This window comes from Aplidium turbinatum, chromosome 6, assembly GCF_918807975.1.
Source record: "Aplidium turbinatum chromosome 6, kaAplTurb1.1, whole genome shotgun sequence".
Classification (NCBI taxonomy): Eukaryota; Metazoa; Chordata; class Ascidiacea; order Aplousobranchia; family Polyclinidae; genus Aplidium; species Aplidium turbinatum.
This window is the reverse complement of record NC_137477.1, coordinates 8,193,001-8,215,893: the sequence shown is the minus strand read 5'-3', so window position 1 is coordinate 8,215,893 and position 22,893 is coordinate 8,193,001. Positions and strand designations below refer to the sequence as shown.

General features: G+C 38.1%; 1 protein-coding gene across 1 annotated transcript; it reads right to left on the bottom strand.

The window, feature by feature from the left end:
• Window positions 1–5,885: 5,885 nt before the first annotated feature.
• Window positions 5,886–21,358, bottom strand: LOC145772853 (dnaJ homolog subfamily A member 1-like). Its single transcript, XM_082584733.1, has 8 exons — window positions 21,108–21,358; window positions 19,884–20,043; window positions 17,715–17,944; window positions 15,223–15,349; window positions 14,787–14,901; window positions 14,218–14,333; window positions 8,589–8,808; window positions 5,886–7,748 (listed from the first exon to the last, which is right to left on the bottom strand). Exons 1-8 carry the CDS (start codon window positions 21,252–21,254, stop codon window positions 7,646–7,648), a joined length of 1,218 nt encoding a protein of 405 aa, XP_082440859.1. The 5' UTR covers window positions 21,255–21,358; the 3' UTR covers window positions 5,886–7,645.
• Between the last annotated feature and the right edge of the window lie 1,535 nt (window positions 21,359–22,893).

Sequence of the window (22,893 nt, the reverse complement as noted above, 5' to 3'; positions counted from 1 at the left end):
CAGTTTATTAGCATCGACGTATCTGATCGGCCCTTTGCTTATCACTGCTCCAAAGCTCTTTGCCTTCATTCTGAGCTCTTCAGTGAAGCAACAGAACATCTAAAAGGCAAACTGGAGTCACTACATTTTTATAACCAGACAAAAGATCATAGATCTGACATCATCTTTTAAGCTTACTGCTAACATAAGTGAGGTTTATGAACACTTTAGCTACATGTCAACAAAGCCGCAACAAAGGAAGCTACCTCGCCGGTTGCCCTATGAACTACACGCCGTGCTGGGATTCAGAGTGCGAAATCCCATAGGCTACCGCTCCCATCTTCGCGCCCCACGGCGCTGCCTCCAATTCAGCTGCAACATCGCTGCTCACTCAGTTGGATTCAAGGAGGCTAGTTTTGCAAAAAAAACATTACGATTACTATAGAAGTTTAAATTTAAATTGTAAGGTAATTGCAATTGTTTCTGAATTCATAAATAATATAGGCCTAATTCAAAGAAAGTTTGTTTTTTCTTCACAAACTATTGATTTTTCTCGGTTCTTGATTGGGTTCAAAGGTTTATGGAACAATGGCTGCTCGATAGGCTACCTGTCCAACATCTGTCCCGAGTCACCTCCACTATCTCAAGGTTGGCGAAAGGCAGAATCCTTTAAGCTGGCAAAAAAGGTTTATGCGCAGAAGAAAAAAATCTGCCATTAGGCCTACATAGAACTGGTTTATATTTACGGTACTGTAACTATAACCAGCAGATTATAAATATATTCTCAGCTTATTTTACCTCTATCATACACCATATCAAGCATGGCATACGAAGACAATTTTCTTTTACTGCCCATTTCTTTTAATGCTTGGGAACTACCTTTTCCTTAAAGTATTCGCTTTTATGCATCAATCAAAATTTTATCAGCGAAAAAATCTGAAATCAAATGTTTGATAAACGACAAAAAATGGATTAAATTTTTAGAAATTCCTAAGGTGGTTATGTATTACAAAGGAAAATGTGATTTAATTGTTAGGCTATGTGCCAGAATTTGTCAAACCTACTTCACGTAAACCACCTATGTCATGGCCAATCACAAATTGTGAGGCCAGCAATTTCGCAACTGGTGATGCAGGGTAACTCGTTTCTTTTGAGATCATTTGTTATCAAAAATAGCACAAATAGGCTAATAAGTCCGTCCCATTAGCTCAATGGTTAAGCGCCCGACTCAAGATCACGGGCTGCTGGTTCGGCTCTCGTGATGTGCGCTTACGCAGCGCATTTCAGGACTTTGTTCTCCATTCAGCGTTACCTAATGGATGGAATAATTCCCCAGCAACAACACTTCAACAATATAAAACTTTACTCCGTCAATCTCGGTAACCGGTCCTGCGTCAAAAGTACTGTATCTATAAGTATGCGAAACTACCTATTAAGACTTTGTCAGTCCGAGGATGAAGATTCAAAACTAAACCCTTTTGTTGAAAGCAATCTGTCTAAAATTTATAGCCTATGCAAAAACATGGCTTTGTATTTTGAAATTCTTATCATCTTCTTAGTTATTGAATGAGATCACAAGAATGTGAATACAAATTATTTGAAATTAAAATTGACAGTCACAAACTTAAAATTGCAACCGACTTTGAATTTGTTCATTTTATAACTTTGGGAAAACTATAGAGATATTTCTGATTGTCTTTTAAATCGGGGGCCCCCGAAAACTATTACTACGTCCAAGGGCGAGTTTAACTAATGGGGGGCTCGGGGCACTCTTAGATCGGGGGGGGGGGGGGTGGGGGGCCGTGTAACAAAGTTTTTCGCGCCGATAGCGCCAAGCTCAGTCACCACCTTGTGACTAAAAACTAACCTTGAAAGAAAAAGGAGGCATTCTGCAGAAACTTCAAAGGCTGAGAGAAAATAATAATAAAAACACAACATTACATTTTTCCACGTCGGGAGCCCTTCAAAAGGGGGGCCTGGGGCAACTGCACCCTCTGACCCCCCCGAAAATCCGGGCTTGAGTATTTGCAATGGAATGGCGTAACGAATAAGCCGTAATGGATAGACCTCCAATTCATTCGATTCTGGCTCGACTCCTAGCTCAAAGCTGGTTATTAAAAAGCTCAGCTCGGCTAAGGTGGTACAATAAATTGGGAAGAAAAGCGGCTGAGAGAAAGGAATTGGTCCTTTTTTTGTCAGTGGCTAAGGCGAAGTATAATGAAAACTTTCTTTTCTCATTTCTCCAGCCTTGAAATCAACTGTTGGACTATTTTTTTTAATACCAGCATACTATCCAACCTTGGCGGTGAGAGTGACTAAAATGAAAACATAGCCTAATGATAAGAAGGATTTTGTTATCCGGAAAACTTTTACAGTTGTTGAACGCAAAGTTAATACTAATAAAAAATTATTTATCAAATAAATAGTTTAAACTTGAAAATACCTATTTGAAGACATTTCACTCAAATAAGAAGCTATTTCTTTGCAGTCCGGTAACCTGTGGCTGCTTTTTTTCAAATGCTTTTACACTAAATAAAAGCAATCTGGCTCGTAAAACGTAGTCATTAATTTACCATATTTTGAAAAATAATTTTAACTTGACTATCTGCGTTGCTTGATTTAGCCCATATATTTAAAGGGGAACTACAGCTCAAAGCTATTCTACAGCTTCGATTATTTTGAAATGGTGATGCTATATTTCCAGTTGCTTTGCTATCTTTTGGATGTTTTTGCAACTGCTTGTTGAGCATTGCCTACTGTAAAATCTCTTATTGCCGTAGGCTACTGTAAGCTAATTGATCGAAAACTTATTTCAATTATAATAGCTTTTTAGTGCACACTGCAGAGTACAAGTTTCCATAAGAAGAAGCTAGTCAAAATGTAGCCTAAATACATATAGCCTAGCTAGCCTAGCATAGTCGAGAGCCTGCATGTTCGACTCCAGCCACCCGCAATTGCTGTTGTTTCTCTGGGCAAGAAACTTTACGATAATTGCCTCTACCTAGTGATCGATTTCGAGTAATGGGCAGTACCAAATTTAAGTCATAAATAGAGTAGACAACCGGAAACAGACATTGCCGTCGGCTGCAGCGTGGGTCAGGTGTATGTCGGAAGGCGTACACCGATGCATAGCGCTCAAGTCCGCTTTCCCGCAATGCAGGATAAAGATAAACAAACAAAACAAACAAACAAACTTAAAAGTGCTTCATTTTAGCATAAAAATCAGATCATGAAACTATATGTTGGTTGAACGCGTAGGGGAAGGAAAGGTAATTTGATACGGAAGGTAATTTGATACACCCCCCCTACAGAAATGTACAAAAAATATTAGTCAAAAATATTGTCATTAGGTGGAAGATTTGTGAAAATAATGCCTACAAAAATTACACCATGCTGCTCGTGCTTTTGTAGCATAAAATTGTAAAAGTGTGTTTTTTGAATATTTTCGTAAATTTTTTAACTCATGATTATTTTCGTCTGGAAAATTAAAGAAAAGTTCCTGAAAGATGAAACCAAACTCATTTGACAGTTCATTGATAAGGCTTCAAGGGCATGTCACGTTTTTTCTGCAATGTGCATCCAAGCATAGACTACAAAAATCAGAATTTTATAACTTTTTTTGAAAAAGGTAAATTGATACAGTATAGGCTATTAAATTCTGTTTTTGTGACTGTAATAAATGTTGCCATATTGATCTAGTTGATTTAGGCCTAAATAAGGGTGCACGGTCGTTTGGTCGACAGACATTTGGTCGACAGGACGTTTGGTCGACAGGACGTTTGGTCGACAGGACGTTAGGTCGACAGAACGATTCATTTTTGGGTTAGGGTTAGGGTTAGAGTCAGGGTTAGATTAGGGTTATGGTTAGTTAACTAACCCTAACCCTAAAATAAATCGTTCTGTCGACCAAACGTCCTGTCGACCAAATGACCGGGTACCTAAATAAGTTACTCTTTATTAACTACACCTGCTCTTTTGGGAAACAACTATTATATAGGCTTTTGTAAGACTACACGCTATCTGCTGTCAAAAAATGAGAACAGCGAAAAGCACCCCACTTGAATAACAACTCCAGTCAATCATCCTTCCCATGTGCGTCCCGCTGCAGAAGCTTTGCCGCACACATAGGTCTCAACAGTCATCTTTGCACCCAAGCACGCCAACCTCATATTAAATTTTTATTTATTGCTTTGCTGTCAAAGGGGATTTCTGTGTTAGTTTTTCTGTATCAATTTACCTTCCGTGGAAGATAAATTGATACATTTGAGTAACTTTTTTAAAATTTCAATTAATAAAAAGTAACAAAAATAAAATAAATAACTGATCTACACAATGAATTGAAAAACGAAATACATAAGAATGAAACGGCAAAGCAGGGGAGAAAGGCACATCACACGGCGGTTAATTCCGCGAGGCAAAAAACGCATCATAGCTTTTGACGAATTAAGAACAGAGGTTAAGCAGATAGGAAGCGCCTGTGGCAAACAACTGCGTATTGAGGCGAGGATTTCGTTATGGTACTTGAAAAAGGCTAACATGTGTATGGCCGAAAACGTTGGTATATTATGTTCACTTTAATGTATGATGTTAAATGCCGTGTGGTTGCTTGGTTTTATTTGTCCATGGTTGAAAAAAGTCACCTCTTTACCAAAATTGTATTTCTGTGTAAGTTATTACAAATCCCGAAAACGTTTGGAGCTTCTCAGTTGAAAGCTCCGTTTCTGCTAAACAACGCTTCTCTAATATTTTTTCACTCAACTTTTATTAGTTGGTTTGTATCTTTATGCTCGGATTGACAAAGCCTCTGGTAGTTTATTCCTATCCTTGCAGGCTGCAGCTTCACATACGTGTACTGTAGAGGCTTTGAATCAATGACGCAAGGTCGGTTACCGAGATTGACAAAGTGAAGTTTCTCTTGTTTGTTGAAGTGTTATTGTCAGGGAATTAGTCTATGCATTAGGTGCCGCTGAATGGACAGCAGTCATGAAATGCGTTCCTCAATAACATACCTCAAAAGTCGAACCAGCGCTGCTTGAGGTTGGGATTTCTTCGTGTACAAAGTCGGGCGCTTAACCGCAGAGCTGACTTTATAGCCTAATTTGTTTTTTAAACTTTTCCTGAAGTTTATTTGCGAGTCCGCTCAAAAATTAGTCTCTTCGACAGCCGTCAAACAATCAAATAGATGAGGGCACCAGTTCAGGAATTATTAGTAGCCTAGGTACGTCAAATTGCACAAAACATTTAAACACATCTAAATTTCCTAAAATCCCCAGCCATTTCACCAAATTTTCTGAGCTACAAACCTGAATTCTGTATACAACTGTAACTTTGAAAGTTACCTGGAAAACGCAATACAAAGCGCGTGTACAGTGGCTGTCAGACGTCATTATCAACTTTAAAATTTGTGTCTCATCAGCATTTAATGCTTATTTGTTCAATCCACCATACAGTCTACTGTATAGTTTATAGTCATTTATAGTTTTAAGTTCATTTTCGACTAATTGACGATGCAATGCCCAGCTTTTTCCTTCCTAAATATGCCAAGGCCTGAAGAACTATCAAATCCTACAGCTATAGAAGACTAACACAAAAATAGGTCAACAGCTGTTTGTTTTTTTGTTTTATCTTTATCCTGCATTGCGGGAAAGCGGACTTGAGCGCTATGCATCGGTGTACGCCTTCCGACATACACCTGACCCACGCTGCAGCCGACGGCAATGTCTGCTTCCGGTTGTCTACTCTACTTATGACTTAAATTTAGTACTACCCATTACTCGAAATCGATCACTGGGTAGAGGCAATTATCGTAAAGCTTCTTGCCCAGAGAAACAACAGCAAGTGCGGGTGGCTTTCAGTTTTCTTTGAATTACCTTTCTCATCGTTTCAACAGATATCGTAGCCACATGCACACACCTCAATGTTTAATTTGGTCACAAACATGCCGCTAGTATTTTCATAGTAAAAGAACAAAACGAGAAGAAACACTCAGAAAGTTCAGATTCTTTACATGAATTAACCATTTGTCCTATGGCAACTAGGACAGCAAAACCCGTCATTTTTGCATTGATTCCATGTCTGCAAACGTCACATCAATGTAAAAATAACAGATTTTGCTGTTTGGAAAAATGGAATCGATTCTGAGTCGAATTTACATGGACAGTAAAATTATAAAACATTTTTGAATTAAAACCCTGACATGACAATCTGACCAGGGTAATGTTGATCTGTTACCATACAACACAGACGATGTGTGGCATTCAAACATGGCTGAAATCCAGCCAGCAAAAGCTCCGCTGTTACCTACACAGAAAATCAGGGCTTTTACACATTGATTCAGCGTCTGCAGACGTCAACGTCGTCTGATTCAACTCCAATGTAAAAAGCTCTGATTTGGTGGCTGGGAGAGGATGATGCAACGATGCAAAATGGTAACTTTTGCTGGCTGGACCTGCCAGGCGAGCTTGCTACTGTCCAAGCTAAGCTCGGAAAATCCGTTCTTTTTACATTGATTTAACGTTTGCAGGCGTTCAACTAATCTAAAAAAGATGGGTTTGCGAGCTAAGACGAAGTTTGAAAATATCTCAAATTAACGGTTTTTCAACGCTCAGGTGAGCCATTGTTTTGTAGACCACGAAGCAAGATTTCAATGAAAGTCAATTAAAAAAAATGCAAAGACAAATTTCAACTTGAAATGGTTAAATTCCAACAAAAAATGTAGTGGATTCTCACAGAGCAAGACTATTTCTTAGTCTAACGTCAGGCTCTTTGTATTGGATAAAGTAGAAACAGTAAATTGCCACAATGTATTGGGAAAGTGAAAACAAAACAAAAAACTTTGAGACAGATATGTAAGATTTGACATTCACAGACTCGCTTATTGAAAATCATTTCAAGAAAAATTGCCAACAATTTGCAAGTGGTGCTGAAAACCAAAATGTGTTTAGTCCAAAAGCAACGCTTCAAAAAAGTTTTCTATTCAACGGGTTGGGCTTAAGACATGTATCGGGAAACATATTAGGTCAGTAGGTACAAATTTGATGATAATGACAAATATGAACATGGCCCACTTTGGTTTCAGGTAGAGACATAGGCCTATCTGCCATGCAAGTTCACAAAATTTAGCAGAGATCGGCTTTCAAATAACGATGAAATCTGTACAATTTGAATGCTCTCATGTCAAGCAATTCACATAATACATCCTTCACTGGTTCACAAATATACAAAAAAGAAACTCTTGGCCCAAAAAATGAATAATAAGCTAAGTCATCCGAATTTAAAAGTTCAAGCAGCTATCTGGCCAAATACGAAAATGGAATTATTTTTATAATCACAAGAAGGTTTTGTAGTTGCGTTAGAATAAGTTAATAAACTTTTGAAAGACTGCAGTTAACAAATAGTGATGTATGCATGTGTTAGAGAAGATCAAAGCTCTAGCAACAAGAGAATATTTACTGAGATTGGGGTCAAAAGAGCGAGTATCGGATTTAGTACCATGAGCAAAAATGTTTCAGGAAGATACGAATGCAGTTATATCTTTTTTCGTTTTTAAATTTTTTAAAAGTTTGTTTCGTTTACTGAGCAGCAGAATTTCCTAAGTGTGAGAAGAGCTTATAGAACAAGGAATAAACAAAGTGATCAAATCATCGGTGGCGAGTGTCAAAAGATATTAATGAGATTGACATTGCACTCCCCTTCCAGAATGGCCTTCCTCATCATCCTCCTCGTAAGCATTGCGATCCCCGCCCGTGGTCCGATGGTTGGGGTCGAAACTAGAGAAACAAAGATTTGCATGAGTGATGAAGATCATACCACATGTGATCGAATGGTGAGCGCCTTGGTTCGATATTACAAAGACGTCTGTCCAACAATTAACAAGAGCACAAGGCTGTGTTCCTGGCAAGACAGTCAGACATGTCTGATGGTAGACACAGCTTTGTTGCCTTCCTGTAATCTAAATCTTAAAGGGCGGGGAAACCCAAATTAACTTTTTGCGAGTTTTTTGTTTCAGCGTGATGTCATTGTGTACAACATGCGTTTTAGCAAAAAAAAAATCCAAATTTTGTTGCCCTCGTCTCGCTAAGGCCGCTTTTGTTTGATACCCGTTAGCGAGGTCTCGCGCGCATCAAGCTGTGATGCTGTTCGCTGTGACGTCACAAGGTACATATAGTTGTGGTCAAAAGTTTAAGACCAGACTTGATTTATGACCATTTTTGCATTACTTCAAAATACTGCATCATATATTGTTTCAGTTGCATCATCTTATATCTGATGCAGTATTTTGAAGTAATGCAAAAATCGTCAAAAATCAAGTCTGGTCTTAAACTTTTGGCCACAACTATATGTACCTTGTGACGTCACAGCGAACAGCATCACAGCTTGATGCGCAACGAGACCTCGCAAACGGGTATCAAACAAAAGCGGCCTTAGCGAGACGAGGGCAACAAATTTTGGATTTTCTTATTGCTAAAACGCATGTTGTACACAATGACATCACGCTGAAACAAAAAACTCGCAAAGTTAATTTGGGTTTCCCCGCCCTTTAAGCCTAGATACGACAAAAATACATAAAAAGATAAAAAAATAACGCAATCAAGGTAAAAAAAACTCACTCGTGAAGACCAACTTCCTCCATGTCGTCAGTCACCACGATCTCATCCTTAGGAGGAAGGAGGCGTTCCAGCTTCTTGATGTTTTCGGGTGTGGTCCAATGATTAGGAGGAAACGCGACCTTAAATTGGATGATCAAGCGACCTTTCTGGAAAGGGTCACGATATACCGGCATTCCTTCCCCCATCACACACTTCACGTCCCCATACTTGATCACCTCGCCTAGGAAGATATTTTTGCTCAAACGACTGAAGTTTTGAACATACAAATCAATTTCATGAGCCAACCAATCAGAATGCTTGAAATTCTTTTTTTAACAAAAAGTCAGAAAAGCCGAGTGAAGTCACCCACAATTTATAGGTCATGCTTGAGTTAGTCGTAAAATCTTGAGACACGACATACTGTTTAACATAAGATCAAAATGCCAATACAGACTTTCAGTTTTCGAAGCAGTTACCAAAACTTCTCCCCAGCGCATTTGTAAGGAAAAGTTTTGATGGAAGTAAGAATCGTTGACAGTTTTGTCAATTAAAGATAGGCCATCTCGAATATCACAAGTAATTCCTGCTAATTTTAGATAATCAACAAACTACATCAACTTTTGAATTAATATACTACAATATATGCCACTTGAAAGCTAAACACAACCCTTTGACTGACACACTTAGCTAATTTATTTTGTTTTATGGACAATCCAGATTTTATGACGTCACAAAGCGAGCTAATGTACATTAACACCCTTAATCAACATGACTCAGCAAAATTAGAAGTGAATAAGACGATAGACACATTATAAGTAAAAATAGCTGAGTCACTCTTGATATTAGCACAAAGGAAAGAACAGTCTTCAACATTATAAAATACAGTTATCGAAGAGCAGTGATCAAATACATACTGAAGCGCACAAACACTGAAGAGGTGAGAAACAGAAAGCACAAGAACTCACATTTCAGTCAAAACTAAGTTATCGCGCATTTTGGATTTCTTTTGCAGCCCTCATTCACCTACCAAAATTTCTTAGCTGAAAGTTGTAGCAAAGTCTCTCTTTGACAGACCGGCATTCTTCAAAATCGTGGATTTTTTACGCTAAAAGTATGCAACAGCAACCAGCAAAACCAGTGTTGCCAGGTGTTTTTAAAATTTATATACCATGCCAAAAAATAATCTTTAATGCAATTAATGGTATCCGATACAGGCCTTAAAACTCGTTTTTTCTTCCGGCAGCCATCGTGGCCTACCGGGAGCTCCTTCTCGGCGGCCAAATCTGCGTGCTTGGAGGCCAAAATACAAATAACGATAGCACAAGTAAATAGAATTAAACTTGCTACAATGCTAAAATGATCGCTTAGCGTTGTTGAAGTCTGGGCGACGTCCTGCAATAGAATCGTTGTACCACGCAATAGGGTCTGCTACTATTCGGCGAGTCCGATTCGGCGAGTCCGATTCGACTAGTCCGATTCGGCGAGTTCCCTATTCGGCGAGAGCCCTTTTCGGCGAGTGCCCTATTCGGCGAGTTTTTGAAATTTTTGAAAGGAAATTATCGGGTACCGTAGCCTAATTACAATTGACGTTTTTACATCGTTTTAACGTCGCTAAACGTTGAAATCGTGCAGAAAGGAATAAAAAGAAAATGTTTGAACTATTAAATTAAAATTCTTCATGTCAGTTTGGTTGTTTTTATTTTTGACCATCATATCAAAAACAATACACGTCAACATAGCAAAGGTAGAAGCGACAAAACGCGAACGTTTAAACGTGCTTGAATTCGTCATGTCAGTTCAGTTGTTTTTATTTCTGATCATGATATCAAAAACAATACACGTCAACATAGCAAAGGTGTAGAAAAAGGTAGAAGCGACAAAACGCGAACGTTAAAATGTGCTTGTGACCGAAGTAAGTTATTGAGTTGAAAGAAATTTGGCACGGTCGCAACACTTTCAGAAAAATTTAAGATATAAAGGGAAAATAAAACAAAGAAAATGTTAAAAAAAAAAAAAAAGATCATGTTTATTTCTATAAGTTAGTACTTTTGAATAGTTAAAATGATTAGTTTGGACCAACAAATGTGTGGCCTACAGCTTGGATTGAAAGGAAGTTATCGGGTACCGTAGCCTAGTTATCCCGACCAGCAAAAATTTGTTCCAAGAACACAGTTCATTTTTACATTGTAGTAACAGAATGAAAAGGCTAAACAAATGTGTGGCCTATCGTGTTAACGTCGCTAAACGTTGAAATCGTGTAGAAAAGGGAGCTTTTGCTGACTAGGATACTTTGAAACTGAGAAACATTCACAGAAGCCCTACGATTTGTTCCAAGAACCCATTTAGCATAACATTTCATTTGTACATTGATTCAACGTCTGAATACATTATCTTAAAAATGCAACGTATCGTAGGGCTTCTGTGAATGTTTCTCAGTTTCAACGTATCCTAAGCACCCTTTTCTACACGATTTCAACGTTTAGCGACGTTAAAACGATAGGCCACACACTTGGTTAGCCTTTTCATTCTGTTACTACAATGTAAAAATGAACTGTTAGGCTAACTGGGTTCTTGGAACAAATTTTTGCTGGTCGGGATAACTAGGCTACGGTAGCCTAACCGATAATTTCTTTTCAATCTAAGCTGTAGGAGTGTAGGTCACACATTTGTTGATCCAAACTAATCATTTTAACCATAGGCGCCTAAGCCGTGGGGACCAGGCCCCCACGCATATTTCCGCGTGGGAGCAACTTTTTATGCTGCATTGATACATAAAACAATAGATGAACTAGCGATCGGCAGCAAGAAAACATTTTTAAATGCAAACCGCAACAGCTTCGCAGTAAATAATCACTAGAACGAGTAGCGATGCTACAATCCCACCCCAGACAAAAAAATCTGTCATTTTTACGTTGATTTAACGTCTGCAGACGTTGAATCAATGTAAAAATGAATGATTTTGCTGCCTGTGACATAGCAAAAATCTACCATTTTGCGTCGATTCCATGTCATCAAATGTTGAATGCACCCAAAAACAACATAATTTGCTACGTTGACGCAGCGTGCGTTTAACTTAATGCGCTTGCAAACAGCCTCGCTGTCGCTTTCGAAAGTAGAAACCTCTGCAGAGAATTGTCGCGGCAGTGAATCGCTTGCTGTGAAAATGAACTTGAAGTCTCGGCCCGAGGTTACCACTAACCAACGTAACAAGGGCTGGTACAAACCGCATTGCCCACAGTCGCACAAGCGGCATAATCAACACAACAACGGACTCGCGCAAACTGCATGGCGCACACACGTCCGTTGCCATGGAAACCCGATCAAAGGCGGGGAATATGCGCATCTTTTGTTTTCATCTTTACAGCGAATTGGAACTTGAAAGCTGGTCAGCCATAAGTTGCGATATTGTAGTGAAAAGGGAGCAATGTCAAGTCGAAAACTTAATCAAACGTCTCTCTGTAACTATTTTTCAAGGGCTGTTTACGGATGTCAGCAACTTTTAAATTTATTAAAGGTGACGTGCTGTTGAATTGATGTAAACATGAATGATTTTGCTTTCAACAGGTATATTTTCAAGCATATGATCAAGTTAGTATTTTCATTCCATTTACAGTATACCTTTTAGTAAACCTTTTCGTCTCTTGTTTCATGCTAATAAATCTAGTTCGTTGCTAAACTTTATGTTGTGCTTAGCTTAAAGAGTCGCAGTCCATCAACCGCTAGCCAACGCAGACGCATAGCATGTGTTTTGGTCGAGCTTTGTTTATAATAATTAACGGCAGGTCGAACGTAGCAATAACTCCGAGTGTGGCAATAAAAGCAATCCTAGTGTGACGACATAATTACGTCATCCATCTGCGTGACATTTCGCTGAATTTACGTTGCTGCTGATGAAACACGCTTTCGCCCCCGCGGCCAATAAAATAGTTAGGCGCCTATGATTTTAACTATTCAAAAGTACTAACTTATAGACATAAACATTATTTTTTTTCTAACATTTTCTTTGTTTTATTTTTCCTTTATATCTTAAATTTTTCTGAAGGTGATGCAACCTTGCCAAATTTCTTTCAACTCAATAACTTACTTCGGTCACAAGCACGTTTTAACGTTCGCGTTTTGTCGCTTCTACCTTTTTCTACACCTTTGCTATGTTGACGTGAATTGTTTTTAATATCCTGATCAGAAATAAAAACAACTGAACTGACATGACGAATTCAAGCACGTTTAAACGTTCGCGTTTTGTCGCTTCTACCTTTGCTATGTTGACGTGTATTGTTTTTGATATGATGGTCAAAAATAAAAATAACTGAACTGACATGACGAATTCAAGCACGTTTTAACGTTCGCGTTTTGTCGCTTCTACCTTTGCTATGTTGACGTGTATATGATGGTCAAAAATAAAAATAACTGAACTGACATGACGAATTTTAATTTAATAGTTCAAACATTTTATTTTTATTCCTTTCTGCACGATTTCAACGTTTAGCGACGTTAAAACGATGTAGCACGATTTCAACGTTTAGCGACGTTAAAACGATGTAAAAACGGCAATTGTAATTAGGCTACGGTACCCGATAATTTCCTTTTAAAAATTTCAAAAACTCGCCGAATAGGGCACTCGCCGAAAAAGGCTCTCGCCGAATAGGGAACTCGCCGAATCGGACTAGTCGAATCGGACTCGCCGAATCGGACTCGCCGAAACGGGCCATTCCGCACGCAATAACTGCTTTATCGGGGATTGTAATCCGGTATTGCGGGACCATCTAACGACACTAAATTGTTTCAACTGTTCGCTGCTCAGTAAATTGTATCAACTGCATTACGGTACAGAATACCATCTTTCATAAAACCTGATCATTTATAGCGTTAAACTTCGTTAATATAAACGTCGGAAATTACAAACAAGACTAACAGCTGGTGATCTCAGCTGGATATATTCCATATTTACAAACAATATCAAATGTTCCCGCACAAAACAACAGTGGTGATTATGACGCGCTGACCCAATTCTGCGTCACTCTTTGATACTACATATTTTCAACAGTTAATCCACGCTCATTCTATTGCAAAATTAAATAATTAGCTAGAAGAAATCGGCGGCCAAACTTGGCCGACTGAGAAGGCAGCACCGGCGGTCATTCAAGCACTACTTAGCGGCCATGGCCGCCGGCTGCTTTAAGGCTTGTATCCCCACTGCAAGTGGTGCCTATATGGCACTAAATGTTATTAAACATCATGTAAGTAGAATGCAAAGGAGCCGAGACGTTTTTCTTTTTAGAAAAAAGTCACACTTACGAAAAAAAATATTCAAGTCAAAATCGTTTTTGTTAAATTTCTCAATTAGCCAGAGACGGACAAAAGTATGCTTCATCGTCACAAGACAACACACCAAATTGTGCCACAAAAAGCGAAAATGACTTCTACTGATTTCAGGAAATATAAAAAAACTTCAAATGCCAATATCTCAAAATGGACATTTCTGGCCTCAGTAGTTTTCGTTCTCACCTTTTCCTGCTTTTGATAAGTTTCGGTGCCAACTGGCTTAACATCAAGAAGGGGAGTTAGCCTAGAAAACCTTGAATGGTGTTGACTCCAAATCCAAAAAAATCGAAATGCAACAATAATTTCTATGCCATAGCCTAAAACTAACCAGGTATAGTAGAGACGACAATCTCTCTGTCATCCAAGGTCGTGATTACTTTCTGAAAGCCACACAAGGCCTCAGTGATCGAGAGCTCCATTTTCATCAGCAAGTCCTCGTTTTGTCTGAAACGAAAGATGTTACTATATGAATACTGTGTGTGTGTGGTTGTGCCGATAAGTTAAAATACACGCGACTCGATTCTGAGTAGTGAGTATTTCTCTGTTTTTTGAAGTACCTAATAACATTTGGAGGATCAGGACATTTTGATGCTAAACTATCAGAGATAGACTACAATTAATTTCTGAATTTACCATTTCACTACATTACAAGAACAAGCAATTAAACTAACAGGAAAATTAGGAAAGTAGGTAATGCACTAGAAAATATACTGGTAACCCAAAAATGTAGTGAAAAATCATCCACCGCCGAGAATTAGTGAAAGAAAACGCTGATCACAGCAAACTTAACCACACGAAATAAATGAATAACGTTCATTGAATAAAGAAAGCGACTCAATATTTTGCACTTTTAAAAAGGTTATTGGCATTTCATGTTTTTTGTGTTCTTCTTGTCACCTGTGGAACACAGCATGCTCCTTTTCCACCAAGACATTGACAACATCACCAGGCTCCAAACCAGGCTCTTGGTCGCCTTCGCCGTGGAAAACCACCTTCTGACCTTCAGCCATGCCTGTCACCAAGATAAACAACATATCATGAAGTAACAATCATTGCACTTCAATCTGTAATCTACTGTACTCACAAGATGCACGGCGACCCGGATGGTATTAAAAAACAAAAAAAATTTTTTCAAAACTAACCTTTTAATTTAAAATAAGGATTTAAGTGCGAAAATGTAGCAGTGACATGTAGTTTTAGTTGAACTTGAATTTTAAAATTTTTAATGCAACCAAGAAAGATGTCGGAGAGGTTTTCAGTCTACGTTAATCTTCAAGGATATATTATTTTAGACATCTCAAGTGGTTTTCAGGGAATATCAATCAATCTTTACCTTTGTCCACATGTACTTCCAAAATCTTGCTTTCCTTAATAACCTTTTTGCCATTGCAACTTCTGCAGCGGTCTTTCGCATTGATCCGTTCACCTTTGCCATCGCAATCCCGACACATGGACTGGATCTGGTAATGCAATTACAGTTTCATTGCATAGGTCAGCGAGTAAAACAGGCTTGTTCGACGTTGAGTCAACGCTTGCAAATGTTGAATCAACAAAAGTTTACAAGCTGGTTTACTTTTTGCATTGATTTAAGCCGTTTCAAACAGGCCTTAGTTTGTTGAAACTGAAATATGGTGTTTCAAAATCCGCATCACCTCCTCAGCAAAACCAATTTGCTCGTTCGAAACGAAAAGAGTTTTCAAAGACTGCTTAGGCTTATGACGTTTTCAATGACACGATTATGCAACAATGCAACATCGTACGAAATCACAAAGCCTCAAATGAAGAAAAGCGAAAATTACACTGCGGAATGTAGTAGTTTAGTGGAACGATTTGTAGTATACAATGGAAGTAACTACAAACTAATGCTTTCTGTAAACACAAGACATTCACACAAACTAATTGCTATACACTACAGTGACATGGCAACAGGAAATCTTTACTGAATACAATACACATTACACAGCCATATGTCTTCTTGCTTAGAAACACACATACTTGCAACATAAAGCCCAGAACTACAGTTACACAGTCTGAATCACCACTTTCCACACCAACTCAGAAAAACCTTTGAAGCAACTCTATCGTTTACATTATTCGTATGCTCATAAAGTGGAAAATTTTTAATAACCCATTCTACAAATTGTAGATGTAACATTGCAATACAGTGGTCAGGTTAGGCACACAAGAACATTTCTAAAAGCAATACAAATAATGTGAAGGTATAATGGTATATGGCTAAATATAACTATAACTGTGTTGAAAACTACACCTCTGGGCTCTGGTTTACTGAAGTGAGATCACATTGCTACTTCAATATGGCTAGTGGACACTGAATTGTCGGGTCTGCTACTATTCGGTGAGTCCGATTCGGAGAGTCTGATTCGGAGAGTCCGATTCGGAGAGTTCCCTATTCGGAGAGTTCCCTATTCGGAGATTTTTTGAAATTTTTTTGAAAATTATTGGGAACCGTAGCCTAATTATCATTGCCGCTTTTACATCGTTTTAACGCGGCTAAACGTTCAAATCGTGCAGAAAAAAATAAAATGTTTGAACAATTAAATGAAAATTTGTCATGTCAGTTCAGTTGAATTGTTTTTATTTGTGACCATCATATCAAAAACAATACACGTCAACATAGCAAAGATATTTAAGATATGAAGTGAGCATTCTGTTGCTCCGGTTTTCTTTGGTAAAGTTATGAATATGGAACGTACCATATCACTAGGGTCTTTCCGGTGTCATAAATATGATTTAAGATCTCAGTGGTTAGGTGTAAACTCCACTCATCTAAAGCTTCGAGAATTTCAACTATAAAAGAAACGATATTGTGGAATAAAATACAAAATTCTCTACTGTAAATAAACAGAAGGCGTCGTTGGATTTAGAATTTTGCAATAGGTAAGGATTCTAATAAGTAATATATTCTATGTTTGCATGCAGAAGACGACGCAGGATACATGTCAATTTTATCTGAGCAAACATTAATAGTTCAAAAATAAATTTAATTCGCTTTTTAGTCTTAAGATCTCAATGGTTAGGTCTAAACCCCACTCATATAAAGCTTTCACTATTTTTTTCTGCACGATTTCAACGTTTAGCGACGTTAAAACGATGTAACAGCGGCAATGATAATTAGGCTACGATACCGACGAATTTTCATTTAATTGTTCAAACATTTTATTTCTATTTTTTTCTGCACGATTTGAACGTTTAGCGACGTTAAAACGATGTAAAAGCGGCAATGATAATTAGGCTACGATACCGACGTTTCTGCACGATTTCAACGTTTAGCGACGTTAAAACGATGTAAAAGCGGCAATGATAATTAGGCTACGGTACCCAATAATTTTCAAAAAAAAATTCAAAAAATCTCCGAATAGGGAACTCTCTGAAAAAGACTGTCTCCGAATAGGGAACTCTCCGAATCGGACTCACCGAAACGGGCCATTCCGGAATTGTCTCAGGAGGTGAAATATTGTAACATCGACACGTTTGATACACTTTTGAGTCAGAATTCGATGTGTTGTGCAAAAATTGCTGGGTCTAATTTGAGTCCTATAACTTAGGAGATTTTCGACTGGTGTAGTTTTCTGGCAAGTTAGTTGTTGAGTGTATTGCACATGCAGTAGGAGCTTTGTGTATGAAGTGTAGTTTTAGTTATGGCAAGAATAACTGTGGAGGATATTCTCTTTGCTCTGTTAATACCAGTGTTTACGTAGGGTTGGTTTTGTCTTAGTGCAGATGTATTGTGATTGGTGTTGCATTTGACCATCATGGTGTCATCTGCATATGCGACTGTTTTGTCGACGTTGTAGCAATAATTACCTGCTGCATCATTCCTGGCCCAATTTGATGAACTTTTACTTGAATACCACTTCCTCGGCAAGTTGAACATTTACTAACAGCACCCTCTTTTCCTCCACGACCTTTGCATTTATCACAAATCACATTCTTTTGCAGTGACAGACGTTTGGTGGTGCCGTTGTACATGTCTTCAAGTGAGACCTTAAGCTGATGTACAACATCTTTTCCTTTGTTTTGTCGAGAATTAAAACCTTAAAAAAATAACTTATAGTGAAAGATGCAATGAGATTATTCGCAAGGCTACCACAAGATGTTAAACAAGAGAAGCTTTATAATAATTGAATAAAATACTGTGATAATAATACTCAATATATCTGAATCTCCAACCATTATGTTCCTTCATGGATATTGCACAGAACTATCAAAGGCAGTTTGAGACATTGAGGACAAGAGTGTTGCTCCTAAAATATTGTGGTTTATCCACAGCTATGCTCGACAACCTTACAGTGCAGGTGGCCACAATAATTGTGGCCTTGTCTTGCTGAAAAGCTGACTATTCTAAAGGCCGATTGTAGGAATGTAGGGGGTCTGCTACTATTCGGCGAGTTCCCTATTCCACGATTTTATAAAAATATAACGATTGAATATTATTCAATATTCAGACATTGAATCAATGTAAATACAAACTGTTAGGCTAATTCGGTTCTTTGAACAAATCGAATGGCTTTTGTAAATGTTTCGCTGGTACAACCTATACCTGGTCAGCAAAAGTTCCCTTTTGTACACGATTTCAATGTCTGGCGAAGTTAAAACGATGCAATTGCCTTCACATTACCTTGACATCAAAAATTATTTGACTGTTTTGAGTTACAGCATCGTTTTTTGAAAAAGGTTGTTTTGATGTACGTAAAATATATTTGAAATATCGTATAAAATCAACAAATAGCTTATTAAAAAAATGAATGACATGACATACATATGACGCAAAGAAGGTGGATGACGTAGGATACATGTCAATTTTATGTGAGCAAACATTTTTCGCTAAATTTCATTTTTTTTGTCAGAATGCAAAAGAAACGATATTCATCATCATCATCACAATCCATCGTCGGTTTGTTTCCCACTAGTGGGGGTGGCCGATTGTTTCCGCGCAGCAATTGTTTTAATCCCTTTTCTCCATTTCACCGTGTCCCTTGCATCTTCCTCCTTCAGTCCGACTTTTTTAAATTCATCCTTCACTTGTTGTTTCCACGTTCTTCTTGGACGACCGCGTTTCCTCTTCCCATCCACCTTTAGATCTAGTGCCTTTCTAAGAAAACTTCCTTCCTCCCTCCTTATCACATGTCCATACCATCTTTCTCTATTTGCCCTTGCCAGTTGGTCTATGGTCTCTCTCATCTCTAGCATATCCAACAATTCTTCAGTCCTTTTTTCCCTTCTCGTTTTCACCCCACACATTGCTCTCACCATTGACTTTTCCGTTCTTCTCAGGATTGCCAGTTCACTCTCTCTCAATACCCATGTCTCGCTACCATATAGCATTGCAGGCCGCACACAGCTCCGATACACTTTTCCTTTCATCCTTAGTGAAAATTTTCTGCCATGCAACATTTCCCCATTGTGGAATAAAATACAAAACTCTCTAAATAAACAGAACAAGGCGTCGTAGATTTTCAAAAAATCGCCGAAAAAGGCTGTCGCTGAATCAGACTCGCCGAAACGGGCCATTCCGCGATTGTAGCCACCTTCTGAACTGGTGGGTAAATGTTGCCATCGCAACAAATTTAAACTCAAATACTTTAAAATAACATAAATTTAAGTTGATTTCTACAGGTTACTACGGTTATCGCATTTTGCTTCTCCATGACCTCACAAATGTTGTTATTAAGGTGGTTGATTTTCATTTGGATGTCTTAATTGAGGCTTTTATGGCATCTGATAGTGGTAGCCCTTTGTAGTTCTGAGTGTTTTTGGCAAATTGAATTAAGGTTATAATATTTAATATTTTTTCAGGTATTACAGATTTATTGTTCTGGCATATTTTTCAGGACCTTCTGATGATCTCCTTTTTAGGGTGAAACAGGCTGTAGAGGTTTTAGAAAGTAAGAACTGTATTTGATGTAATCATCTACATATATTATATCAGTATGTAAATACTAAAATTATTGCTATACCATTAATTGAAATTACCTCCACCTCTTCTTCCACCAAACAACATGTCAAACATGTCGAAATGAGGTTGGCCTCCTCCGCTGCCCATTTCTTTCAATGCTTGGGAACCGCCTTCATCATACACTTCCCGCTTTTTTGAATCACTTAAAACTTCATAAGCGTATGAGATTTCTTTGAACTGGGAGTGTGTAATAAAGTATAAGATGTGTTAAACATTTTAGGCACTCTTCTTTCAAATGGTTGTAGTTCAATAGATGCACATCTAACAGGGTGCAAACTAATTTAACCCGTGAAAAGATTGAGATAAAATATAGAGCAGCTCCTAAGTTGCTGATTTAAGTTTCCAGTGAGGTTTTAGTTTTATTTTTTTGAAAAGTTGGGCAGCGGCAAAGTTGCTCTGATCAGAGTAGTAGTCCAGTTTTTATCTGGTGATGTCCTTGTTACCGAGGGTGGTCAGATTCAACTCCAATTGCTGCAATCGTCTTCACATCAATTTGTCAAAGGCGTCCTCTCTTGTCAAGCCTTTCTCAACTTCCCTTTTCCACGTTTTCTTTCTTTTAGTCTTGTTTCTTACGACCCTTCACTCATAACTCTAGCACTCTTCTGAAGACATGTCAGAACATGCTCATGCCATCTCACTCCATTTGCCTTTGCCAACCTATCCACAACATATGCAAGTTCATAAGTTCCACAATATTCCTTTTGTTTATTAGCTTTATAACACACGTTGGTCTTTCAGCTCTTCTTAAAATCGTTACCGGTAATTCGTTTTCCCATAAGCACTATGTCTCACTTCCGTACAGCACTGCAGATCTCATGCAACTACCACAAATTTTTCCTCTCATTTTTAACGAAAAGAATTGGGATCTTTTATTTGTTGAAAAGAGGTTAGCTAGAGTTAAGGGTTGAGGTTAAGAGTTTATAGACCCAACTCATACTAACAATTCAATGATTGATTTCTAACAAATTTAGACTCTGATCAGCAACATTAGCGCTGCTCCATTGTTTATTGGTTGTCATCCATACTAATCCGTGCAAATACAGTTCTAGCAAATTATGTTTGTGACAATCCAGATCAGGTGAAGCTAATAAATGGTTATCAATTGTACTTGTAACTGGTTATTTTTTAATACAATATATAATATAACTTTTTGAACAAATAAAACAAGCTCTTAACCTTACATTTAATAAAACTCTATTTTGACAAAAAAGTAAAAAAGGAATGTTAACCCATTTTCTAACCTTTTCTGATGCTTGAGGATTATCAACATTTTTGTCCGGGTGATATTTCATGGCCAATTTTCGATAGGCTTTTTTTAATTCACTATCTCCTGCAGTGTGGGAAACTCCCAAGCAGTCATAAAGCTTTGTTTCTTTCACCATTTTCATGTGTATTTGTTCAGTTTAATTTGAATAATAGACTAATTTTGTAGTTATGAATTATGTATGGGGGTTTGACAATCCCACAAATAAATATTATACTGTTTGTAAAATTTTTCTGCAAAACAATTATATCTATTGCTATGAAATTTAAAAAATTATTCGCATGACTTGTAGAGGCTTTGAATCACTGACGCAGGCCGGTCATCAAGAATGACAGAGTGAAGTTTCCGATTGTTGAAGCCTGGTTGCCGGGAAATTATTCCATCCATTAGATGTCGCTGAATGGAGAACAGTTCATATGCTCTAACCCTAACCCCCGCTGATCGCAGTTTCCGCAAACATTTTTCCACAGTTTCCGCTTACCCTAACTCTAACCATCGAGTAATCTATGCTTTCTAACCCTAACCCTCGCTGATCACAGTTTCCACAAATATTTTTCCGCAGTTTCCGCTAACCCAGTCCTCGAAATTAGCGGCGGCACTCGGCAGTTGCCGTGGTAAATGCCGCCGTAAACGTCATAATGGCCATTCTGCTACGGCAATAAAAATGCCGCCGCAAAATGAGCACTTAATTAGGACAAAAATTGTTCAAAATTTCTTCCTGTGTTATTTACTCGCAGCGGGAGTTTAATTAGCAGAAACATCGCACCAAGACCTCACTTCGGACTATTTTACTTGCTATGAACACTCACGCAGTCTTCGAAAATATTATATTTTATAGCATATTTTTACTAGGCAAAAACTTTGCCGAGGCCAAACGGCAAAAGTTGAAATTGCGTCGGCAATTGCTGTGAACGTTTATTACGACAAAATTGTACCAAAACATGTAAAATGAGAAAGGAAAAATATACTAGAGTAGTCGATCACGACCGCATCGTTTGATTTGTTGTGATGTAATAATACTATAAGTAGCGATAAAGCGAGCAACGCAATACGCACGCTGTTACGTTAATTCACGTCAAATAACTCAGGGGGAAAGTAAGTTAATTTTGGGTTAATTCAAAGTTCGAGTCAGCACAGATCGATATAATTTTCCAGGCTGGTTATATTGCGCACCCAAACGGCAAAACCATCATTTCTACATCGATTCAACGTCTACAGACGCAAAATCAATGCAAAAATAACGAATTTTGCTGCCTGGGTAACAACAATGCCCAAGAAGAAATTTACGTTTGTTTTTCGACATCTAGCGACGTTGAACCATCATAAAATAACGTTAATTGCTCAAACAGGTACAGGTAACAAATTATTAGCTCACTGCGAGAAGATTGGCTCGATTTACGTATACACTCACATAATTTCGGCACAATTGGGATACTGCGTGCGAGCAACACAAAGTCTGTTGGATAAAGAACTAGTTAGAATCGGAATCATCAGATGCTATATCGGAGGATGAGGTTGTCGCGTCGTCACTGGAATACTTGAAGACGCAAAACTGCCCGTTCGTGAACGCACGATGCCATATAATCGGAAGCATTATTTTACTGCCGAAGAACCATTTATCCAATTTTGTTCTACTTTTTTAACTTGACCCCGTAGCTTTTCTAATTTCGATTTGTTTCCGTCATAAAATTGTTTATAAATTTTGCAAAATATCACACTAACTTTTCCTTCTGTTCCCTCTGTTTAATGCCATCGCTGTCAAC